This window comes from Pygoscelis adeliae, unplaced genomic scaffold (genome assembly GCF_000699105.1).
Source record: "Pygoscelis adeliae isolate BGI_AS28 unplaced genomic scaffold, ASM69910v1 Scaffold343, whole genome shotgun sequence".
In the NCBI taxonomy this organism is placed as follows: Eukaryota; Metazoa; Chordata; class Aves; order Sphenisciformes; family Spheniscidae; genus Pygoscelis; species Pygoscelis adeliae.
This window is the reverse complement of record NW_008824402.1, coordinates 127,208-151,593: the sequence shown is the minus strand read 5'-3', so window position 1 is coordinate 151,593 and position 24,386 is coordinate 127,208. Positions and strand designations below refer to the sequence as shown.

The following is a 24,386-nucleotide window of genomic DNA, read 5'->3' as shown; positions in this document are numbered from 1 at the left end:
CCGGACCCCCCGCCGCGCTGTGGATCATGGTGCAGGACCCGCCGGAGGATGAGGTCCCCGGCCGCTGGGTCCTATCTCTGAGTGGTTCGGCTTCCCCCTGGGAATCACAAGGGGGGTCCCATGGATGGGGACGGGTCTGCAGGGTGGCAGTCCCCTGTCTCCCCACACTGGCTGGGCTCTGCCCTTTGCATCCCCCACTGGGTTACACCTCCCCGCATTCCTGGAGAGGGACTTTCTAACACCCTCCCTCTGTCTGGGGTGGCCCCGAGGGGTATGGGGCTCTTTGCCATCTTGCATGTGGGATGGCGGTGAGGACCGTGGCTGGCTCCTCTCCCCAGCTCCCCTTGGGGCTGGATCCTGCCCCACGTCCCAGCACTGGCCAGGTGGGTAACAAGCGCCTTCTCTCCGCAGCGGTGCAGTTCGATGCAGCCCCAGTGGGACAGCCCACGGACGTGCAGCATCCGAAGAGCAGGATGGAGATGACCCTCGGCTCGACGGGCAGTGCGGAGAATGGGATCCCAGCAGGCAAGTGAGGCCACCACTGTCTGCGGCCTGGGGGCGGGGGCGGTGGCCCCAAGGAGGCCAGTGCGGGCGCTGGCTCCCCCCATCCTGGGGCAGGACAGAGGCACTGCAGGAGCCGGGCTGGCACAGCTTCAGGGGTTGAGCCACATCCCCTTGGCACGACGGGGCAAAGGAAAGAGTCAGGGCCATCACCTGGGGCTCCGGACATGACAGGAGGCATCATCCTTGACTGGGGGCCCACCATCCTTCAGCTGACACGGCCAGGACCTTCGTGGACTGGTGGGGACCCTGGGGCCTCTCCTACAGGACAGGGGATGGGATGGACAAGGTTGAGCCTGAAGGAAGCAGTGCAACAGTGAGCTCTGCCTGAATGCCAGTGACATTGGGACAGATGGGTATGGCCGGGGAAACGGCTCCCCCTGAGCCCCCACGTTGAGAAGGGGTTGGAGAGCTGCTGCTGCAGCAGGGACCCGTCCTGGCACCATATCTGGATGGCGCGGTGACATGGCCATGCTGCTGGACACTGTCCTGCCCTGGACTGTCCTTGGGCTAATGGGGGACACTGGGGAAGGCAAGGGGGACCCCGACTCCCTGTACCAAAAGTGTCCCCAAACAGGACCTTCTGCTGCTTACTCTGGTGTTGCTTTGATTTGTGGGACCCTGCAGGGTGTGGGAGAGCACAAATCCCACACAGAGCTTCGCTGGTCATTGGCATCCCCCTAAATCTGCCAGCATCCCACAGTCGGGCTCCAAAGCCCCCCTGCTGCCACCCCGAGCCCCTCCGGTCACCCATCCTGCTGCGCCCTTGTCCCCAGGGATTCCCACGGTGGTTTGTGGGCAGGCGACCTGGGAGCAGCGCTGCCCGGCTTTGCAGGCGGGGACGGCAGGCAGGGGACGGGATGGCTCTGCCCCGACAGGCAGCGCAGACGCGAGTGCCTGGAGCCACCATGCTCCGCAAGCCGGAGCCTGAGCCCCAGCCCTGCGGCCGGAGGCGCTGCAGATCCTCCCGGAGATTGCCTGGCTGCGTGGGAATCGGGGAGCGCGGCACCCCATTGCCCCGGGCTGCGGCAGCCGGCCCCAGCCTGCGCATCTCCGTCAGCCTCCGCCCGACCCCACTGGGGCCCGTGGGGTCCCGTCCCTGTGCCAGAGCAGCTCCGGGGTGGTGGTGGGGAGGGATGGTGGCATGGCCGGAGCCCACTCACCGTGCAGGGCCAGGCTCATGCTGGCTCTTTCTGAGCAGCCTGGGAATAATCATTTTGCTGTTTTTCCACCCAAGGAAGCCTTCCTGGCTGTCCCTGGGCCTCAGAGCTTCATTTGCTGAGAAACCCCCCTGCTTGTGAGCGGAGACAAGTGGGGGGTCCAAGCTGGGGGCATGCAGATGAAGCCGGATCCAAACCCCGCACAGACGGAGCTCTGCACCGTCCCTGCGCCACAGCAGGGACAGAGGGACCAAACCACGGTGGGCTCCAGGGATGGTGGGACCTGGTCCCCTGCCCACGGGGAGATGCTCTGGGCATGGAGCCCTGTGTGGACCAGACCCCCAGACTGAGTCCCCACAAACATTTCGGGAGGGAATGGGGTTGTCAGCGGTTGGAGGAAGGTGCTGGCGCTCACATGGCATTTCCATGGCAAGGATCTCTGTCCCAGGGTTTCTCGTAAATCCCCAGCTCCCAGAGTCAGGGGATTCAGTGAGGCTCATTCAAAGTCCTGTGAGCATCCTGAGCCCATGCTGCGGCAGGGCAGCGCCCAGGGGTGGGAGCACCCAGTGCCAGGGGTTTTCCAAAGTATTCTGAATTTCGAGCCAGTTTTGGGGGGCCTGAATCACCATTTTCAGCTTTCCAACTCTCTCACTCACTGTAAATAGGTATTTTCTGTTTTGCAAGTGCCAGCAAGGAGCTGGGGAAGAAAATGGTCAAGATGGGTGTGTGTAAGTGCCAGCCCTGGCCGTGTACGTGTCCATCACGCACTGACAGATGAGGCGGCAGAGAGGCCGCAGTACCCATGAGCTGGGGAGAAATTTAGGCAGTTAATAGAGGGAGAGGGACAGAAAGAGCAAGGCAAATCGCTGTGTTGGTGTTTCAGGTCCAGTCATGGGGAAGGTCAAGGTTTTCCATCCCCATCCCAAGCTGCTCATCACCGTGCGGGAGCCCCTGTCTGTACCACGTATCCCCCAGGTCTGGGAGTTTCTCCTGCGCAGACACCCAAATCTGCCAGATCCACCCTCGGCGGGTGCATTCACAGCCTGACCCTGGGAGCAAGGGCGGGGGGGGGAGAGCCGAGCCAGCGGCGTGCGGGTGGGAGGCAGGATGGCTTCACCCGCCACCTGTGAGGGCTGAATTTGTCCTGCAGAGGAAAAGATCACCCAGAGACTGGAAAGCAAATAAACAGCCAAAAGACTCGGCCAGACAGCGGAGCAGGGACGGGGCCAGCGGCTGGTGCATCCTCCATCACCAGTAACATGGTGCCAGCACGCTGCTGGCCCGGATGGGGCTCAGTGTTGGTGCGTGAAGTTGGGTAAATGGGGTGATTTTACCCGAGGGAAAATCTCCTGCAGGCAGGGGCTCAGGGAGCAACCGGGTTTGCAGGGGAAAGCAAGCGTGGGGAGAAAAGGGCCCTCGGAGCCTTGCAGGAGGCCAAGCCTGTGAAAGTATTTTTAACTGACTATTTGCACAGAGTTAGGGATGCAGGGGAACGCTCAGGGCTCTTCCAGCCAGCCCGAAAAGCAGGGAGAGGACACACGGGAAGTGTTTCTAATGACCCTGGGGGTGGGGAAACTGAGGCACGGCAGGTGGTTGGGAGGCATGTGGCCTCGCAGCCCCCCCACAGCACACTGGGTCCTGCTGCGAGGAGGGGCTGGCTCCTGGGGACCACTGTGCCGGGGACACCAAGCAGAGCTGGGGCTGCACGTTGAGCCCCAAAATGGAGTGAGGTGCCCTGGAGCTGCCTGAGTTCAAAGGCAGGAGCCTGAAAAGCCGGCTCTGCTGCTCCCAGTCCTGAAGTGCCCCTGCTCCATCAGCCCTCCTGGTGCTGGGGCTCCTCTGTGCAGGATGGGGGCTGTCCTGTGCCTCCACCCCTGGGCCAGGGACTCTGCCAGCACCCATGGGTGCTGAGGCTAGCACCCTTCATGCAACACTGCGAGGGTGAGGTCGGGTGCAGGGGATGTGGCAGGGGGAGCTTCAGGGCCCTTTTTTCCACCTGACGAAATTCCAGTGCCCAGCCCTGGCTTTGGGATCAATTTGGGGTTGGCTGGACCCCCCAGCAGCCGGTGAAGGCAGTGGGGGTCACGCTGCCAAGACGGGGGGTTGCAGCATGATGGTGCCAATGCTTTTTGGCAGGTGAGACCGTGTGTACCTCCTCCACCATTGTGTGCCCTGTGGGGAGACTGGCAGTGCCTCGCTTCTCCTGTGAACATTGGTGTAGTTTGGGGGTGGTTTTTCCTCAGATAAAAATGAAAAGAAAACAAAGTCACAGTTGCAGCAAGCAGTATTTTTTTTTTTAGCTTTGGGTCAAGTTTCTGGCTTCCTTCAGATGCTCCTAAAATTATTGCATTGCTGACCATCCTTATTTATAATTCCTAAATCACTGGATTTCGTTCTGGAAACCAGAATGTGTCCCAAGCAGTGCCAGGCTGGGGAGCTGCCCTGTGCCCTGCCAGGTCTGCACGCCCATGCTCTGGGGGGGCAAACAGCCGGGACATCCACGCCACTGCTGCAGTGGGTTTGGCCACCTCCAATAAAGTCCTCTTGAGTTTGAGCATAGGAAGAAATGCTGTCGTCCGTAACACAGAGCTTGGGATGCTGAGGGGGGTCCAGGCATGGACTGCAGGGATTGCACGTGTATTAATTCCCCACCTCCAATGTCTTGACGTTGTCTCTTGACGAGGGTGTCCCAGGGAGGTAGAGGAGGCGGTGGGTGATGAATGTGGTTGTGAGCATCACCCACCAGTGGAGCTGGGGCTGCGGGAGCTGGTGGGAGGGAAGGGGCCCACCGCCCCTCCTGGCACCGCATGAAGAAACAAAAATAGCGGCCAGGCGTTGCTGGAGCTGCAGAGGGCAGCAACGGAGCTGAATACACACCAGCGCCCGTCCGTCACCCACTGTCCCTGATCCTGAGTCGCCAGGCTGCCCTGGTGATGGGGGTGGCTCAGCCCAGCCTTGCGGCAAAAGGGGATGCTGAGATGCGTGTCTCAGAGACAGATGGGAGGGCCTGGAAATACCCTGAAAACGTCTAAAAAGTGTGTCAGGGTCCCTGCCTGGGCCTGGAATTTTGCATTATTGGGAATAGTCTTTTTTTTTCCTGTGAAATATTTTGCCTTAGGCTGAAAACCAGGCTGGTTTTTAGGATATTTAAACTGACATTGCTGTTGAACCATGTCAGCCCGTTAACGCAGACAGAACAGCTAATATCCTCCTCTTGTTTATAAGAGTCGACAAGATCAACATTGGGAAGGTTTCATGTGTCAGTTGGCAAAACCACGGAAAGCTTAAAGTCTTCAGTGGGTGGCTCAGCTCCATTTTAATAATGTCTTTCCACTATCCCAAAGTAGATAATTCCTCCTTATTTAATAAAAACTTTCCTACATGCCAATGGCACGAGGCAGGGAGCATGTGCTATTCGTAAAGAACTACTTAGCTTTGAGAGACCCCTCCTCAGCTTTGGCACTTTCTGCAAACATTTCAAGTCTTCCCAAAGCATTCAAGCTGAGAAAAACAACTTGTCCCACAATATTTCTAGAAGTGGAAGGTATTTCTCCCATTTTGTGAAAATTGTCCTGATTTTGGATCCAGCTCCACAGCTGCTTCCACACGGATTTACTGCCTGCAGCCGTGCAAAGTGGGAAGAGCAAGTCTCATGCCCATGGATGAAGAGGCTGAACACAGGCACTGTCCCCAGCTGCCCCACGTGCAAGATGGTGTCCAGCCAGGTAGAGGTTCCCAGAGCAGGAGGCCATGGCTGGAGAAGACGGGGCTCTCCAGCTGCAGGAGCAGCTATGCTTGCCCTGGGAGCCCAGGACATGGAGCAGCACATCCCAAATGGATGAGGAGCCTCTGCCCCGCCGAGCGGTGGGAGACATGGGTGCCCTGGTGGGGCTGATGCAATGGGGTGAAGACCAGCAGGGCAGAGACCTGAGCTGGGAGAGGTCTCTCAGCCTCATGGGGCACGTTCGGGGTCTGGCCTGGGGCCTTGCTGGTTCCCAGATTGGGCTGTGATGATCATCCAAATTCTGGTCCACTTTCTGTCTCCATGGCTGTCCCCACTGCCAGCTCTGCTTTGATGCCTCGGGGCATCACCCAAGTTTGGTAAGACTCACAGATGCAGCAGGATGAGGAAATCCTTTGCAGGGCTACAAAAAGCATCGATTGTTGGAGGGCATCCCCCAGGAGGCTGTCACCCTCTGCTGTCACAAATTGACGCAGCAGTTGGGACTAGCTGGATCCCTTCTGGCAGCTCATGAGGGGTGAGAGCTGCTGGATGATCTGCAGGAGAAACACCCAGGCAGGGACCATTTCATCGGGACAAGTCACACGGACCCTCACAACTTCATTGCAACGTGACACTGCAGTCCTGCAACCTTGCAATCACCTTGCTTGTAGGAGGTGACCTCAATGTCCCCGTGTCCCTGAGCTGTTCAACAGAGGGAAAACCTTCTCCCACCCATGGTGAGTCTGTGGGGATCCTCTGTCCCAGCCTGGTGAGAAACCTGAGGCAGCTGGTGGGCTCCTGCCGTCCGCCCCAGCATTTGGGGCTGGCTCTGAGCATGGCAGCTAAGGGGTGGGATGGACGTGTTTGGAGGATGAGGTCCCAGAGGACAATAGAGGCTCAGCTGTTGTTTCTAAGTCTGTCCTGGATGCCCTAGGAAGCCCGTTGTCTTTGTGAATGCCATCGGGGTTGACGAAACGAAGATGGTGCTTGGAAAAGGGCAAGGACAGGATGGGTGGGATGGCTCCAGGGCCTTGAGGAGGGAAAGGGATCCCTCCAGCACTGCTGCAAGTCTGCTTCTTCAGGGAAATAGGCTTCACGTGGGGCAACCAAACTGCTCACAGGGGTCAGATACCTTTGAATTTGGAGGCTCAACATCTTAAGGAGCCAGGGATCATTGTGGCCCCAGTGCAGTTCTCCCGAAGCCGGAGGGCAGCCGTGGTAGCCCCTGCCATGCTTGTGGGGCTGATGCCCAATGATGAGGGAGCACCAACACCCTCCAGGGACTCAGCATGTCCAGAGGGAGAGAGAAACTGCCCACTAACTGTCCATCTAAACACATGCAAGGTTACCCACTCGTAAGAGACCGAGCACAGGTGACCTGTAGGACCACTGGGACGTTTAGGGACAAGCGGGCTGTCCCTGGGGACTTGGTCCTGGGTGGGTCTGGCCTCTCCTTACAGCTCTCTGGGAATTTTCTGTTGGCATCCATCCCCTTGGTGGCAGCCCATGGGGAAACCTTCACTTGAATCCGTGGCTCCCAGGAATGGGGGGATATTATATTGCTTGGAATTTGGCCTCAGCACAAGTCTGCCCCATAGATTTCCAGCCTGTCCCCTTCCTACCTGCCAGCAGCTCAGAGGGGTACCCACAACCTCAGGTGGTACCTAATAAAACAACCCTTCCTCTTGAGGCAGCTCATTGCTGTTGCGAGGCAAGGATGGAGACCCAAAATGTCCTCATCATGTCAGCTGGAGAGGAGGGATGGGGAGATCCTGGGCTCCTGACAGTCCTGCTGCCAGCCCCTCATGGCAGCACCGGGGCTTTGAAACCAATGCTGAAGCCCCAAATCAAGGGGTCCCGCTACCCCATCCCTCACCTGCCCTTTCCTCCTCCTCACTCCAGGTCCCAGCAGAGGACGAAACCTGAGACTGGAGCAAATGGCATCCGAAGCAGCCCCCGTCCCCCAGGCAGTGGGAGCTGGTCCGGTCACCGGGGCACGCTGCGGGGAATGCAACGCCTTTGTCACGGGCTAATTTTGGCTCCTCTGTGCTCCGAAAACAATCCCAAGGCAGCCGGGAGGAAAGATGCTGGAGGCATGGCCCCGCGGGGGCTTTTGCCTTATAAAGGTCTGACGGGGCTGGTATAAAGCCTCCTCCTCGGTGGCTGGGAGCAGATCCACTGCACCGGCGCTTGGAGCCGGGGAAAGGGAAACGTCCTTGGAGGGGTCCTCAAGGAGGGTGGGCGCAGGGGGGGTTTCTCCTGTGCTTGCTGGGACTTGACTAGTGCAGGTCAAACAAGGATGGGACTGCCAGCAAAACAAGCACAGGGCGGCCCCTGCCCCCGCCGCCGCCCCCCACCAGGGCACAGCTCCCCCGTTGGTGTCCAGGCAGCGGGGAAGGAGCTGGGGAAGGCAGCCATGTGTCCCCTGCTCTGCAGGACGGGGGGCTGTCTTTGCTCCCCACCATGGGAGCTGCCCCGCGCATGCAGCTGTGTGTCCCTCTGCGACCATAATAGCCTCAGGATTAAAATACCGGGCATTGTCCCTGCTGGGCTGCACGCTGGGAATTGTTTGCTCCTAAACTTGCCCCTAAAAATATCCCAGGGAACAGGTGTGACCTGCCCCTGCAGTCCTCTGCTGCGCAAAGCCTCCCTCTGCGGGGACACTGGGCAAGGGGCTTTGCAAGGGACTTTGCGGAGTGCAGGGGGGGCAAGACAGCAGCTTTTTTGCTGCTTTTCCAGAATTTCATGGGGAAAACATCAGGGCTTGTGAGGGGCTGAAAGTTGCTCAAGCATCCCAACCTGCTGTGCTGTGCTGGGTGAGTCTGGACGGTCCTGCTCCCCAAAGAGGGGACTGCCCCATCCTTGGTCCCAACCGATTATCTGGCTTGATGCCATAACCCCACCTTTTCTGTTTTACCCCACCACCCCTTGGCAATGATGTGCCCTGTCCTGGCCCGGGGTGGTTTTGCCCTCCTGCTCTGGCAGCTCCGGTGGCTCCAGGGAAGCCCCTCAGCCAGCGCTCCCATGGGGACATCACTCTGTGCTTGCAGCGTTGCAGGGCATGTGTGCACCTTCGTGCATGGGGGTCAGCACTACATCAGCTCTCCAGGCTGCTCACAACCCCCCCCTCCCCTTCAGAGACTTTCAGAAAGAAAAAAAGAAAAGGAATAAAAGAAAAAAAAAAGTGAAGAGAATTCAGGAAATTTTCTGCAAAGAAAAAGCACTGCAGTGTTTCGGCTCATGGTTCTCGCCTCCTTGCAGACTCAGGGCTTTTCCAGCATCTCTGATGCTGGTTGACATCGGAGAGGAGCAAGGCAGATGTGCCATGAATACACCCCGTCTGCATGGGCATTGCCATTGCACCACGGTCAGCCTGACCCGGCCATGTCTGCGTGCTCACACGCAACACGCATGTGAGTAAGGCGTCGGGCAGCGAGTGCCAGCCAAGCTGGGGTGATTCACATGCAAACAGCACAAGAATTCACCGAATCGCATGGGGGTCACGGGTGCAATAAAACATGGGTGCACTAACGTGCACGGGCGATGTGCACGTGTCGCCCTGTGTTCGAGATGGTGCCCCAGGTGTGTGCAGCATGTCATGGGGCGCCGGGGCTCGTGGCAAATGTGTGCACACAAGAGGGGATTTGTGCTATTTTTACTGACCACTTGCAGGCAGGCTGCGATTTAATACTCCCCCTCCACTGCCGGTCCCTGGCAGTGTGCAGCTCTCCGGAGGCCAGGCATCACCTCCCTCCTGCACAGCCCTGAGGTAAGGTGCTGCCCCGGGGGTCCCCCCACCCGTGACTCCCCGGGGGTGCTAGAGGCAACACGGGCGCGAGCATGAGACCACCGGTATTGCACGTGGCGGCGTGGCAGAGAGGAGCCCCCAGCACATGAATTTGTCTGAATTTCTCCCCCTGACTGAGGTTGCTCAGACATTTTCTCTGCTCTTGGAGAGAGGACTGGTGAGACCACGATGGGAAGAAATGCCGCTAAAATCCCCAGCCTGGCATTGGAGCTGAGATTTGCTCGATTTTGCTGAAAACTGGCAAACAAACAGAACCGTTTTGGGGAGCATGTGCCCGCGTGTCCTAGCCTGACTGCTCACGCTCACTTGTGTGACCAGGGAGGTGAGGTCTGGGGTTGCGAGCAGTGTGTGTGGGGCATCGCCTTGTCCGGGCGTGTGTTTGTGGTATGTGTCCGGTCCCCTGGGATGGGAGAGGATGTCAGGATTGGCTTGGGGTTATTTCTTTTAAGGATTTCTGTGATTTAATGGTTTAATAAGCTTTTTAAGCTTTTCACAGCTGGGGGCATGCAAACAGTGCAGAATTAGCTTGTCCAGATCCTCTCATCCCCATCAGAGAACAAAGTCTCTTGTGGATGCTCCAGATCAGGCTGGAGCCCAAAAGTCCCTGCACGAGATTGCTGGGGACGTCCTACCAGCCTAGATGAGCCCTGGCTGTCCTCTGGGAAGCCAATTTAGAAATATCTGGCCCTAAAAATTGATTGACCTTGGTAGAGGTCATCAGCCCGAGGTGCGGTGTGTGTCCCACCTTCTAAGGGACGCCGGGCTTTGCTCCAACAGGGAAGGCGGGAGACGCTGAGAGGCTTCGCCCAGCCCTTCCTCGCCTCCAGACAGCCAAAGGCTTTTCTGCCTCCCCCAGACTAAATCAGGGACCCAACCTGCCCAGTGCACAGTGTCAGGCAAGAGGAGCTGCCTTCCCTGCATGTCCTCTGGGACATTTGTCGTATCACTAAAAACCTCCAAAAAGGCAGCTCTGGCTGGGTCTGACTGATGTGGCTTTTGAGAGAAAAAAAATTCCTGTTCTTGGGGTTTTTCTTTGTAAATCCAGGGATCTGGCAGGCTCCAGGGGAGATGATTCCTGCTAGGATGATATGGCATTTCCCCCATAAACTCATTCCTTCAGGCCATGGCTCTGGCCAGGCAGCGGGGGACACGGGGAGGGCACAGGGACAAGCAGACGGAGCTGGGAGGTGAGCTGCTCCCAAAGGCACACTGAGATTTGCTCGGCACGGGCTCCATGCATATCTGGGAGCAGCTGTTTGAGACCAGAATTATTCCTTTCTCTTTCCCCCAGCGGGAATCTTTGGGGTTTAAAGCAGTTTCCAAATTTAGGGGGATGCGAAGACATCAAGGCAAAAAAATCCCAGCTTTGCCATTTCAGTTCTAAGGAAAAGGACTAACCCCACCACTGGAAAATGCTGTTTTTTTCTGAAATGTGGCTTCAGTTTGTTACTCGTGGTTGGAAACAGAAAAAAAATAAATTGATTGGCATTTTCCCACACATTTTTCTATTACTCAAACTTATGTGGTGCCCCGGCTTCTTGGCAAGAGAGGGAAGTGTTAGAGGCAGTGCCGGGGCAGCTAGCGAGGCAGTGCATTTTGAAGCAGCTGCCAGGGCATAGGATTACCAAGCAAATTCAAAATATGAAACCGTATTTCACCAGGGACGCGGATGCTGAAGGAATCTGCTCAGCCACTTGGCCGTGACTTGTTGCTCCTTGCTCCATCGCTCCCAAGATGGGTTTTGGCTCCACCATCCTTGCGGTTGCCCATGGGGAGCTGTGGGATGGGACTCCCCGAGCTGACACAGCGCGGGGAGCCCTGAGGCACCCTGTTTCTCTGGAGCTTTCCAGCCACGCTTGCCTCTGTCCCCTCGCCCCGAGCTGGGGTGGGCGATGCAGCTGGCGGGCGAGCAGCTCGGTGCTTGGGAAAACCCCCGAGGAGCAGGAGACCGAGTCCTGCAGGGCCGGCTGGAAACAGGTTGGAGCTTGCCCGAAATAAGGTTTCCTCGGAGCTAGGCGGTTTGTCTTGGTGTTTCACAGCAGGATGGCGAGGCTGCAGAGCTGCTTCCCTCCGCTGACAGCATGGGGCAGCACCGGACCTCAGGAGCATCCTGCCGCCGCTTTCTGGGTTCGGGCGGATTTGGGATTTACTCCCTTGTTTCATCTTCTTTCCCTTTGTTTTTGCAGGCAGACAGCGTGACGCCGCAATGCCAGAGCCGTAAGTAGCATGAGTTTCCCTTGGATTTCACTAAATCCTCGCCTGGCCACTGGGCTGCTGGTGCTGGCTGAGCTTGTCTGGTTTTGGGGGGGTTCTGCTGGGAGACCAGCCCATGCTCGAGACCTCTGTGCCATTCCCTTTGCAAAAACTGTCTTTAAATAAAAATTGTTAGCCATTTCTCTGTCCCGATTCAAACCTTGGAGCTTTCCTAGATCCCAGAATAGGGATCTGAGGTGGGCAGCACCACTCGCTTTGCCGTGAGGCTCTTCATAGCACATTGTACAGATATAACATATTCCCCATCGTGAACAGAAGGGAGAAACCTCCCTGCAAGGTTTTCATCAAGCAACAACACGGAGATGCCCCAGCCCTGCCAACCTGAACAGGATCCAAGCATCCTGTGTGCCAGCCCCTGCCTGCGTGGGGAGCGCGTGAATGAGGGTGTTGTGGCCCGAACCGCAGGGACTGAGCTGGGGCTGGCGTGATGGGCACCGTGACAGCTCGTGTGCTGCGTTTGAGTGGCATTTTGGCTTTCTGAGCAGTGGCCCTGAGCGCCCACTCCATTTCCAGAGAGCACTGTCATCTCAGATCTGGCACACTTGCAGGTGGCAACTATTAGATAGAGAAATAAGGAAACCAACTGCAATCACGTGAGTTGCTTTTCTTGACTGTCACCTCTTTTTGACTCTTATTCACTGATGCTGTGTTCTCTTCTCTTGTTCCTTATTGCTCCTTCCTGAACGCACGCCTGCCGGCAGGGAGGTAAGGGCCTTTCCTTTCGGGAGTGATCTCGATGCTACTCTGCATTTGCCGTGAGTTTGTTTTCAAAGGCTTTTTTTTTTTTCCTCCCCTTTCCCCTAGAGAAAATCCAAGATCACAGCCTCACGCAAACTCTTGTTGAAGGTGAGTCCTGAGGGCTGGAAACTCCCTGGGGTTTGTCTTGCTGGGGAAAAGGAGCTGGGGTTGAAGTGCGTGGTCGGTGGGACAGCGATGAGGAACGGCAGAAGTATGGGCCTTGGGGAGCAGCTCCCGGTCCCACCTCTCGTCTTCTCAAAAATCCTCACTCATGTGGGCTTTGTGGTCCGTACGCCAAACAAACCTCCCCTCACCTCCACTTTACTAAGGTGGGGAGAGACTCTGATGCCTTCTGCTCTAAAGCCACAAACCTCGTGTCTGTGCACCAGCAGCTCTGCAGCACAAGCTTGGGAGCTCCCTGGGTTGTGGCTTGGGAAAATCATTTACTGCCACAGCAGAGCAAACCCATGCAAAGAAAGTGCCGATGTCAGCATCCATTGGGACCACCGCCACCGCAGCCCCGCGGTATCTCTGGCCCTGCTGTTCCCCCTGCCTTCAGGGTCACCACACAAAAGGTGTGGGGATTTTTTGATGTGTGTTGCAGCAGCACAGTGATTTTGGGAGGACAGCTACAGCAGGGAGGAGGTTTGGGAGGCAGATAGGACTGTCCCATCCTACAGACATTGCGCGAGGAGGCTTAGGGGGAATAGAGGAGCCTGTCTGTTCACACTCCTGACATTTACTTGTGCTCATAGAGTTTGATGCTGGCAAAAGCAAAGGAGGAGTGGGATCAGGAGATCGTGGACAAGCAGTCAGAGAAGGAAAGATACCTGTCTGAGCGGATCACACCACTGCACACCAGTGGGCTTTCCTTGAGCCAGCTCCAGGTATTTCTCAGGTCTGAGGGTGGAGCGAGCTCCTTGGGAGCATGGGGGGCATCACTCACTGCTCTCCTGTTGTGCTTGGCCCCCAGGACCTCTGCAGGGAGCTGCATGAGAAGGTTGAAATTGTGGATGAAGAGAGATACGACATTGAAGCGAAATGCAACCATAATACTCGGGAGGTAGGGGGCAGGATGGGCTGTTTGCTTCGACATTAACTTCCTCCTAGATGGTAGCTTGGGCCTCAATGGGGGTCTGTCATGGACGGGGCTGAGCCTGGATGTGGGACATGCACCAGGCTTACCTAAGGGTTGCTATTTGCTCTGGAAGGCATGACTCACCACGAGGTTCATCCCTGCCTCAGGGAGCTCAAGCTGTCCACTGGGTCCACGGGCAACCTCCTCATTCTTCTGGTCACCCCTTGTGGGTCTAAGAGCTCCTTCTTGTGGTGTGGCTGCCATCTGAGCAGGCTGGGGCAAGGCAATGACAACATCTCTATGCTCAGGTGGACAGTCCCTTGGTGAAGGCGGTCCTCATGGCTGCAGGAGAGGCGCAGACCCCTCTGGGGCTCGGTGTCGGCAAAGATTCCTGCTTCACACAGGAGCTTTTTGTGCAAGGCAGCCATGTGATGACCTCACACTCCTCCTCCTTTCCTCAACCTGCAGATTAAAGATCTGAAAATCAAAGTGCTTGATCTCCGAGGAAAGTTCAAGCGACCCCCCCTGCGGCGAGTCCGCGTCTCTGCCGATGCCATGCTGAGGGCTCTGCTGGGCTCCAAGCACAAGGTTTCCATGGATCTGAGAGCCAACCTGAAGTCTGTCAAGAAGGAGGACACAGAGAAGGTGGGTGACTCTTCTAGAGGCCAGAGATGGAGACATCTCTTAGGGATGCCCTTGCCCTTCTCCAAGGTCCCCTGTGAAGCCTGCGTGGGTTGTGCTCATCCCTTGTAAGCCTCAGCAATAGCACGGCACTGCCCATTGCGGGATGTTGTAGGACCACGTGGGAGCAGTTTGACTGGACCAGGTAGCTGGTGGACGATAACAAGTGAAATTTAGGGCTACATCCATGATGCTCTTCCCTCCCAGAGCATGTGGGAGTCTTTCATCTGGGGCCTCCTTGGCATGTCTGTTGAGCTGCACTTGCAGAGAGTTTGGTCTTTGGTCTTCTAGGGAACCAGGAGAGCTCCTGTTTGGTGCAATCATGCCCAGAAAACACCCAGAAAACTCCCAGACCCAGACTAGACAAGAGAGCAAGCCCAGTAAGCACGCTTGGCCTGAGATCACACCGGCTCAGTGTGATGAGATCAATGGCCCAGTTCACACCGGCTTTGCAGAGACGCAAAAGGGGAAAGTCTCTCTCAATACCAGAGACGGAGAGTGATGCCCAAACCTGCGTGGGGTGTGCAGGCACCCCAACTGCAAGAGTTGTGCTGCTTTCCCAGTGCCTCTCCCAAAGGGGTTTTACCCCTTGGTCCCAGCTCAGCAGTTTGGATAAGAATCTCAATTTTCAATTATTTTTCCGTTTTTCTCCCCCTGTTGCTAGTAGGGCAAGTTTTTCAGTCCTTTGGATAAAAACTGTGTTTACAGTCCTCAGTGCCAGGTGGTGAATAGACCTGAGTTTATTTTAGGTGTCGTGAGATGATTTTGGGGCATGGCTTGTAATCTATGAATGCTTGTGGGTTGGCAGAGCAGACACTTGGGCATGCTCTCACAGCTGCCGTCATCTCCTCTTTCTGCTCTGGAAGTGGCTGCCAGGCTCTCACTGTCACACCAGCAATCCCAGTCCCCTCCAAAAGCTCGGAGAAGGTGGAGATGGGTTTCCTGTGGGCTGGAAGGTCTCTGCAGAAAGTGTTTTTGCTTGCGTTTGCCCTGGTGTGCTGGTGTAAATCTGGAGTAAGTCCCATGTGCTGGTTTCTTCCTCCTAAAGAGATTTTCTGGGATTTTTCTGCCTTCTGGTGCATTAATGCAACTTAGTCAGGCTTTGTGGGCTATCCACATGAATCCAGACCTCCCTGCGGAGATCAGACCACTGTTTGCCATCTTCCTGGCCAGCTCCACATGCAGGGGCACACGGTGTAGCTGGCTCCAAGGGAGAGGGTGTTTGCAACAGGGCAGCTGCCTTCCCCGTGCTGCCTGCGTGCCAGGGCCAAGGGCTCTGTGTAATGAGGTGGGACAGTTTGGGGCTGCCGGCTGCCCCATCACACAGCCGTTGCAAGCCCCGTCCCTGTCCCTCCCGGCAGGAGCGCCCCGTGGAAGTGGGCGATTGGCGCAAGAACGTGGAAGCCATGTCGGGGATGGAGGGGCGAAAGAAGATGTTCGACGCTGCCAAGTCCCCCACGGGCCAGTGAGAGGTAGGGGACTGGTCTGCCTTCCCCTGCAATGCCCCATGCTCCCTGCAGCATCCCTGATCTGTGCTTGTGGCTGGGTGAATGCAGAAACACCCCCCCTCATTACAGAAAAAAGCATCACCTGCCCCATCTCCCACCCCACACTTGGGACGGGTACCTGTCCCGCACACCTGCACCATGGAGCCCCTGCCAGCAGCTATGCCCCTCTCCCAGCTTGTCCTCCCTGTCTCTCTGGGGTCAGCCACCCAGCTGCACTCATCCTGCACAGTGTGGGTGTTGCTGGCACCAGCTTTAGGCTGCTGGAAGCAGGGCTGCTTTCAGCAAAAATCCCCTTCTGCCCCACTGCTCTGCTCTGTTTCTTTCCCACAGGAGCACCAGGAAGAAAAGCCTCCCCACCCCTGCTGCCTGCCTCCCTTTCCCTTGCTGCCCCTCCGTGCTCTTTACGCCCTTACCCTGAATTCACCACCGAGCTGAAACACATGGACAACTGTGTGGGAAGGAGATTTGAGCTTCTTTCTTTCAGCTCTGCCATCAGCCCTGCTCCTGCACGGCCCCGGCATAGCAGCTCCCCGGTATCACCTGCACGGGCCATGCTGTCTCCAAGGGGTCACTGGCCATCCCTCTCCTTCCACCACTGCAGAGAGGCCCCAGAGACAGCTGCTGGTCCTCCCACTCCCCCATCCTCCGGCGGGGGGAGCCTGAAATGTACCCACGCGGCTGCACGTGTATTAAAGGACGGTCTCTCAGGCAGAGTGCCATGTGGGCTCATCCTTGTGGGAGCATCGGCCAGGAGCAGGTGCTGGTCCACAGCCTGGTGGGGAAGATGCCCTGGTCCTTTCCTGCCACCCTGCAATGTCCTCGTGCCAGTGTTCAGGCCAGCAGCACGCCCTGGGATCAGACTTGCTTTGGGCTCATCTCTTCCAGCCCTCCAGGCTGCTCCCTGGTGTCCCTGGTGCCCCACCAGCTCTGCTGAGACCCCCCTGGCCCCATGCACAGGCCACCCCTCTCCCCTCCCATGCACCACAGCCCTTGCCAGGCTCCAGTGATGCACCAGCCTCTCAAGCAGCAAGGCTCGGGTCTCAGCGTGGAGATGGCTGTCTACTGGCTCCCCCCACCCCTCCTTCTCCTCTGGTTTTGGAAAAGCCTTCAGAGCTTGCTCACCCAGGCACCAACTCTCCCACCGGCTGCCCCATCACAGGCACTGGAGCTGTGGGAATTGGGGCAGCCCTGTTTCAAGGCTTAATGTTTCAGGAGACCATAAGATGAATCCGTCTTTCAGGCCAAACAGCTTGTGCTTCCCCACTAGTCCTATCATCTTCGGTATCACAGCCCCCCAGACTGCAGGTGGTTGGGTGCAAGCAGCTGAGAATGTGCCAGCTCAACTCCAGAGCAGGGCTGGAGGGGAGAACTGGTGAGAATTCACACCAAGTTGGGTCTTCTGCCTGGTTGCACTGCAGGAGATGCTGAGGCTCAGCCCCCACGGGGTGCTCTTGGTGGTTGTAGCAGTGCCTTGTCCATGTCCCCAAGGTACCCAGAGGAATTGCAGCATCCGTGGTTTCAAACTTGTGCCACACCATGGGTGTTTTGCAGCATGGCCCTGTCCCTGTGTAGTGAGCTTGTAAAGTACAGCAAATGCTATGATCTCGAAGCAAAGTGCAGGTCCCCAGAGAGGCACCAGGGCTGGAAGGAAACAGCATCAAAAAGTGCGCGGTCTCCAACAGAGCTCAATCTTCCCAGAAGAACATTGCATTTCTTTAGGGGCAGAAAAAGGTGGCCCCATGCGGTTGGCTCTTGCAGGACTTTCTGCAGCAGACTCGGGTAGCTCAGTGGCCGGCAGGGCAAGCGAGGGAAAGCCATTGGAGGGAGGTGGGTTTGGGTTTGGGCTCCAAACCGGCAGGACAGCTGGATTGCTCTGGGCATCACATCCCCTCCTTTGGCCAGTTCAGGAATACTGAGCCCAACCACTCACTTTTGTCCCTGGGCAAAGAGGGTTAGGGCAGATGGCGACCGATGGGAACACTTATTTCTAGCATGGTCATTAGCACTCAGGCTGCCACAACACCCAGCAGTTCCTTCACAGAGAATTTAAGACTCAATATGAAAACTTTTCCCAAAATTAGGGTTAGATCAGAGGTGGCTGTCAGCTGGAAAATACTCATTCGCTCCCTTAGCAAGCACAGATGCTCAGTTATTTGTCTTTCCACTTGACCCTCCATCCCCATCAGCATCCCGCTAACTGGGGCCAGGACCTCCCCCTGCATGACCGGAGTGGTTGCATGGCACACAGAGCCTTTTCCACCCATTTTTTCCTTTCCAAGCTTATTTCGGCAGAGCAGCTGCAGTCTAGCACGGCACCAGGACTGCTTGTCCTCACCCTGCGCACCTCGGGACGGGCCCCCAGCAGGCGCAGCCCTGGGAAGCGTGTCTCCGTCTTGGCCAACCCAAGCAACCCTGCTCTCGAAGGTGACCGGAGATCATGTGTGGCGAGATCCCAGGATGCTGCCACGGCCCAACCCACCCCACCACTGGAGGCAAAAGGTTTCGGCCACGATCTCGCCCCTCTGAGCTCGCTGCCCGAGTGGGAGCTGTGCCGAGGCAGTGTCCTGGGATCTCGCTGCACATGCTATCCCCAGAGGGAACTCACACACTCGGCAGCGATCCTGGCAGAGGAAGAAAGGTGTGTAGGGAGAGGTAATAACTGTTACCTGACCAACTGGTATAGCTGGAAAATGCAAGAGAGGTTTCATGGAAACAAAGCCTTCTTCAGACCTGGAACAGAAGCAGAAAATGGCAAGCCAAGTCCGGGTCGAGAACAGTTGCTCTGAGCTTAGTGCAATTATGCTAATTTGGTAATTTAAAAAAAAAAAAAAGGGGGGTGGCGTTTGTGGGGCGGGGAGGGATTGTAGTGAGATGAAAGACAATATGGGTGATGGGTGCCGTGGGACCAGGCTCTGGTCGATGCTCGGCAGCCAGCCTGTGCCCGTGTCCAGCTCAACGTCAGATCCTGCGCTCCAAGACACCCAAAACTGCTGCAGAGCAAAACCTCAGGGCTCACCAGTATGTCTCTGCAGCCACAGTACGAGCCAGCCGGGGTGTACTCAGCAAGGTCCCAGAGCCCACACGCACTCATCATAGGCTATAGATGACTTTGCATGGCTGCCTTGTGTTTTAGATTGAGGGAGGGAGAGAAAACCCCAACCCCAAAACTCTTCGCTCTGCAAGTTCCCCTATTTTTTCGAAGTATGATGCTCCCCAGTCACCATGTCCCATTTTCATCCTTCTCTGGTGGAAAACCACATTGATGGGTTATGGGAACACAAAGTTTTATGGACTTCAGTTTTATTAGAAACATGGAAAAAACCCATCTCTTTACAGGGGTTGAATCTCGAGGGGAAAATGCAGCCGTCTGCTCTGAGCACGAGGCTCTCCTGGTTGGATTGGGGGACTGGGAGCTAAGTCTTCTCCTCCACCTCTGCTCTGGAGCTGCTTCTGTAGCTCTGGGCCAGCTGGGAGCCCAGCTCTCCCCTTGGTAAAAAGGGGCAGTTTGCACCTTTCATCCCAGGATGCGCCTGGCTTCCCTTGCACCAGGCCACCTCTGCAGTCCCAGTGTTGCTTCCCTCCTAGGTGACAATATCTCAATTTCTTCTCTCTGAATTAGAAGGGAGCCCTATGGTAATCACTTTTTACTGAAAACTCAGCCCAAATGGGGGACTTGCAAGGCTCTTCTTAAGGAGAGAAGCTGAATGCTGGGCAGTTGCTAATGAAATTGTATTTATTTCCAGAAGAACTGCATAAGCCAGTCCTGTCTCCTTGAACTGAGCAGAGCCCTGTCCCTACCGTCCTCCAGGTTGCTCCATTGCAGCCAAGAGTCCCCAAAGCAAAGCAAAGAGCTGGAAGCTTGAAATTGCAGAAATTGCAAATTAAACTGGACAGTAGAAAAAAATATTAATCAACCCAATGATTTTCTGCTGGAAAGGTTTTGCTGGCAAAACTGCAATGAGGGAGGTGCAAAGGGCTTGGCCTGACGTGGCCTTTCAGAAATATCCCTCCTAGTTGGCTGTAAGATGGTCCCTTCCTTTCCTAGGACGTTCTGCGACCTCCTTGCTAATCGGTCATGCCTAGAGACATCTGAACTGTGCCCAAATATTTCCCTGAGCGTATTTGCAGCTCAGCTGGTGGCCGGACCTGCAAAGGGAGGAAGGGGAGGATTAGCAGTGATGGGCAACCCCGGGGTGGGAAGGGGTAAAGTTTATCCCACGGCCTCCGAAGACCACTGCAGCACCCTGCCCTGTGCAGGGGTTAACACCAGGCTGCAGTCCCTGGTGGTAAAGGTTAAACATTACCCCCCCACGGCCCCCCGTGGCCTCCGTGGTGCTGCAGGTGCAGGATCAAACCCCGCGGCTGCAGCTGCGCAGGAAGCAACCCGGCGGCAACTGCGCCCCATCGGCAGGGTTATAACATAACCACCGCGAGTCATCACTGTGGGTCCTGTGTGTCCCCTGCAGTAAAAAATGGGAAGAAAAGGGTTTCTTTACCCCCATTTTCCCCTCCTGCAGCCCTCCAGGCTTGTGTCCTGCAAGGACGGGGCTGGGTTGGGGTATGGCACTTGGTGTGAATGGGGTATGTCCATCTTGTCCATCTTCCTTTGCTGTGTCCTGAACCCTCTCACTCACTGCTCACTTCAAAGGGGATTTCTCATTAATTGCAACTAATTTCATGTGCTATGAGGGATGCAGTCTGCCATACAGGTGCTGGCAATGAGTCACACTTATTCTATCCATGACCTGAAAATTTTCCATTGACACCACTTTTGGGGGACGTCCATGGTTCTTCATCGTTAGACCTGGGGCATCACAGGAGATGGCATCTACTGAGGAGACCAATCTGCAGAGGAGAATGGGAACCTGAAGGACACTATAGCATCCGTGGGGCACCACGGTGGCATTTCTGAACAAAGATTTGTCTAAACTATTTCTTTTTTTTTAAAAAGTCAAATTATAAATGAAAAAAAGCCCTCTGCTAGCTAGGTGAAGGCAGTTTTGACAACGGTTATTCTTTTCCTACAGAAAACAGGAAAGTCTGTGGTCGGGTTTTGTTTGGTTTCTGAGCAAACACACACCAATCTCAGACACTTTCTGGCTTTCTTTGCACAGCAGAGGTATCTCTGTACTATCAGTTTCTAGCGCATCGCACACATCTTTCCGAAAGCTGAAGGAATTGTAGCTGGGGAAGGACAGCCCTGGACCATCCCAGCGCCTGCAGAGCACCAGCACGGGGATGCAGGGAGACCTCCGTGTGTGTGGGCGGGCGGAGATTTTTAAAGCATTTGCTGGTGGGACCTTTGTGAGCTGTTGCCCGCTGCAGCGATGGGATGGCAGCTGAGCAAGGGTGAAAAACCCCTTTTCCTGGCCATCGAGCCCCACGCCCCAGCCCACGGGGGAAACCTGGGCAGATGATGCTGCTGACTCCACTCCACCACCGGCAGTGCGGCAGGGATGAGCCTGTGGAGCCAAGGGAGGAGCTGAGCCGTGGCCGATGCTGGGGGACCGGCACAGGCAAAAAGGGTGGAGGTGGAGGGTTCACCGCTGGACCCCGGGGCAAGGTTGAGGAATGCCCTAATTACAGCACAGTTGTGGAAACTGGAAGCTCTCCACTGCCCTGTAGCCAAAGAAACAGGCTCTGCGTCGGGATGAGACACAGGACACTGTTCCCAAGGGAAAAAAAAAAACCCTGCTGATACTGGTTTAGCTCCTCAGTGGGCATAAATAGGTGTCTTCTGCTGATCTGCATCAGATGAAGATCTGGCCTCCTTAAGCTCCTCAAGCAGATGCAGGTCTGCCAGCAGAGCCCTCCTGCAACGCGGCTGGGAAGCCACCCCTGGGCAAAGTGGGTACCTGGAGAGAAGTGCGGTTTTACACTAGAGACTTGCCTGCACACAGCAGAGTCCCTTGGCACAACTCCCTCAGCCAAGAGCACATAGCTTTCCTCTCCTGGCTGTAGATCTGGGACAGCAGGTACAACAGCCTGGTGCATAGAGCAGATCTGGATAAATGTCAGACTGGTTCCTCTGAGCATCCCTTCCCTGCATGGACTCATGCCCCTGCCTAATTTCATCACCTTCAGCTTCGTGGACCTGCAGTTTGGTCTGGACTTCGGTGATGAGCTCAGGGTGGCCAAAAATAACTTTTGTAAAGGGAACTCTGGTCTCACAAAGTGACTGGCATTTGCTGAAGGCATCAATGAGCTTGTAGATAAGGGTCACCTGGTAGATAAGAGTTTTTCTGGATTTCCAGAAGCAAAGACCTTTAGGTCAGCCACGGCTAAGAGGGAAAGTCCAAGTAGAGGTAAATAGTCAATTAGCAGATAGGAAACAATGGTGAGATAACAAACTCTGCTGATAATTCTTGCGTATTCGGCAGAGCAGAGATGAAGACTGATGACACAGATGTTCAGAAGGATCTTGCAAGACTTGGGGTTTGGAGATAAAATGGCAACGGATGTTTGGAGGAGTATAAAGTAACACACAGAGGGAAAAATCCAACATGACTTCATATAGAAATTGATGGGCTGTAGGCTGGCCATTGCCTACTTGGGAGTGATAGCTTGGGATTATGGTGAACATGAAAAAAACATGAGGAACATCAGGGAAAACATGAGCTAAATGCTCCGTGGCAGCAAAAATCTCAAACCATGAGAGATCAATGCTTTGTGCTGCCAACCAGCTCAGCAGGACCTCATCCAAATTAAAGGAGAGGAGGGAACCTTTCCAGCAGTGGGCAATAGACCCGGGGAACTCCTTGCTGAAGGATGTTTTTTATACTGACAGTTTTCCTGGGTTTGATGGAAACCAGGCAAATCCATGGAGGAGAAACCCACTGAGGGGTCTTAATTAAAGAGGAAACCACATTCAACTCAAAAGGCCTCTGAGTTGAAAATAAAGACCAGGGGTGAGTGAAGGGTGAGTGTCATCAAGGCTTGTCCTCTGCCTAATCCCCAGCCACTAAACGCCTGTCTAGAATGTCTTCATCTTAATAGTAAGAGGAATCACAAACTGTGAGGTTTTATATTTGTTTGTCATGTAGATCCTAGCTGAGGGTGTTCTTTCACTACGTTCAGTCTAATCCTTTCTAAAATCCTGTTAAATCCTATGCTTCAGTGATATCCTTTGGCAATGAGTTTTGCAAGTAAAGTGCTCACTGCACATTAATCAGAAAGGTTTATTGCTTTATGGTAGCTTGCTGATGCTGAACTGCTATATATAGTTTGTCAACAATTAGCAGGATGCTTGCGAGGTTATTTAAGTAATTTTTTCTTCCTTATGCCACAACTCGCTGAATTTTCTGTGTGTATGAAAACACTTAAAAGATCCTGTTAAATCCTATGCTTCAGTGATATCCTTTGGCAATGAGTTTTGCAAGTAAAGTGCTCACTGCACATTAATCAGAAAGGTTTATTGCTTTATGGTAGCTTGCTGATGCTGAACTGCTATATATAGTTTGTCAACAATTAGCAGGATGCTTGCGAGGTTATTTAAGTAATTTTTTCTTCCTTATGCCACAACTCGCTGAATTTTCTGTGTGTATGAAAACACTTAAAAGATAATCGGTTACTGCAAGAAAGAAAAACAGAACGAGCCTTACTCAGAGCGGACAGCTCATTTGACATGGCTGTCTTTTAGAAATGGGATTTTAATCAGGAACCTTTGATTAAAATATTTCCTTTGGTTACTCAGGTCCTGGGCACACCCCTGTGGGCTGGAGGCATGCGTGGTAAGCCCAGCCTTATAACCAGTCCCTCGGGCTGGCACAGAGATGGATCTCACCAGGATCAGAGACTGAATTTGTACTCAAGGGGTCCTGGATGACTTTTTCTGTAGGCATCCGCCGTGATAGCTGCCCGGCCGCCCTCAGCAGTGGGAGCACTGGGGTCCCAGCCAGGCTGTGCACTGGGGCTGCTCCAGGTAAAAACCAGGCTGTGACCCAGCTCTGCTGTGTCTGGGTGCCCCCGTCACCCCGATAAGATATTCCCCCCATTGCCTTCACACCTGCCCTTTGAAGGAGAGTGTTGCCCTGTGTGAATGTGCGGGGATGGGGTCTCGGAACCAGCCCAGGGGGGACGATAGGTTTGATGGACTGGGTCCAGGCATGGGATGAGCCTTGGGCACACAGCTCCCCTCTGGCACAGGGCTTCAGCACCCAAAAATTGGACACCTCCATGCTTCAGCCACTTCCTCTGAGACTTCGTGAGTGCTCCCTACTGCAGCAAAGCTCATAATGACAGGGGAGGCCATGATGCCTCAATCCAAGACATCCAGAAAAGGCTGAAAGGAGCAGGGCACCCTCCCATGCTCTTTGGAAAGGGCTGGACTGCACCCAGACGGAGGTGTTTTAATGACTGTTTTGGATCCCTGGGAGCCAGCCTCCTCCCACTCAGCCCAAGGTAATTCACCTCCTCCACCGGTGTTGGAGGAGTTGTTGACTGGTGGAGAGTGGCTGGTAAAACAGGTTCTCTGCAGGGAGTTGTCTCTGAAACCCTGAGAGACCTGGATAGATCGAGCCCCGGGCGCGGGTCTCTGCTCAAACCCTGGCACAGCAGGCAGCGAGGAGTGATTTGCTTTTGCGTGGCACTCCTGGGCAGGGCGTCTTTTGCACGGCGCCGCTAGTAGACAAATTACAGCCTTGCCTCTGTCAAGGTAGATAAGAAACCATGTGATGCAGCGTGGTGGTAAACGGGTTGCAGGCAGGGTAAAGGTGCACAGGGAAATAACCTTGCAGGGAGTTCCTCCCTCCTCGGGGAGCAGAGTCTCCAAGGCAGTGCAGATCCCTGTGGGTCCGACAGCACCTTGGCCTTGATGCCAGCACAAGTTTTGGGGGCTCTCTGAAACTCACGGAAA

The 24,386-nt window shown here is 55.3% G+C and overlaps 2 protein-coding genes across 2 annotated transcripts in view; both read left to right on the top strand.

The window, feature by feature from the left end:
• PHLDA3 (pleckstrin homology-like domain, family A, member 3) overlaps positions 1-533 on the top strand; it is a 949-nt gene extending 416 nt beyond the window's left edge. The window contains exon 2 of the mRNA XM_009320374.1: positions 339-533. Coding sequence (XP_009318649.1) covers positions 339-533 — 195 coding nt within the window. The remainder of the gene's footprint in view (positions 1-338) is intronic.
• TNNI1 (troponin I type 1 (skeletal, slow)) overlaps positions 1-16,246 on the top strand; it is a 29,217-nt gene extending 12,971 nt beyond the window's left edge. Inside the window, exons 3-10 of the mRNA XM_009320356.1 lie at positions 9,164-9,218; positions 11,444-11,474; positions 12,332-12,373; positions 13,021-13,152; positions 13,239-13,328; positions 13,812-13,988; positions 15,386-15,496; positions 15,863-16,246. Coding sequence (XP_009318631.1) covers positions 13,027-13,152; positions 13,239-13,328; positions 13,812-13,988; positions 15,386-15,493 — 501 coding nt within the window. The 5' untranslated portion in view covers positions 9,164-9,218; positions 11,444-11,474; positions 12,332-12,373; positions 13,021-13,026 and the 3' untranslated portion in view covers positions 15,494-15,496; positions 15,863-16,246. The remainder of the gene's footprint in view (positions 1-9,163; positions 9,219-11,443; positions 11,475-12,331; positions 12,374-13,020; positions 13,153-13,238; positions 13,329-13,811; positions 13,989-15,385; positions 15,497-15,862) is intronic.
• The last annotated feature ends 8,140 nt before the right edge of the window (positions 16,247-24,386 follow it).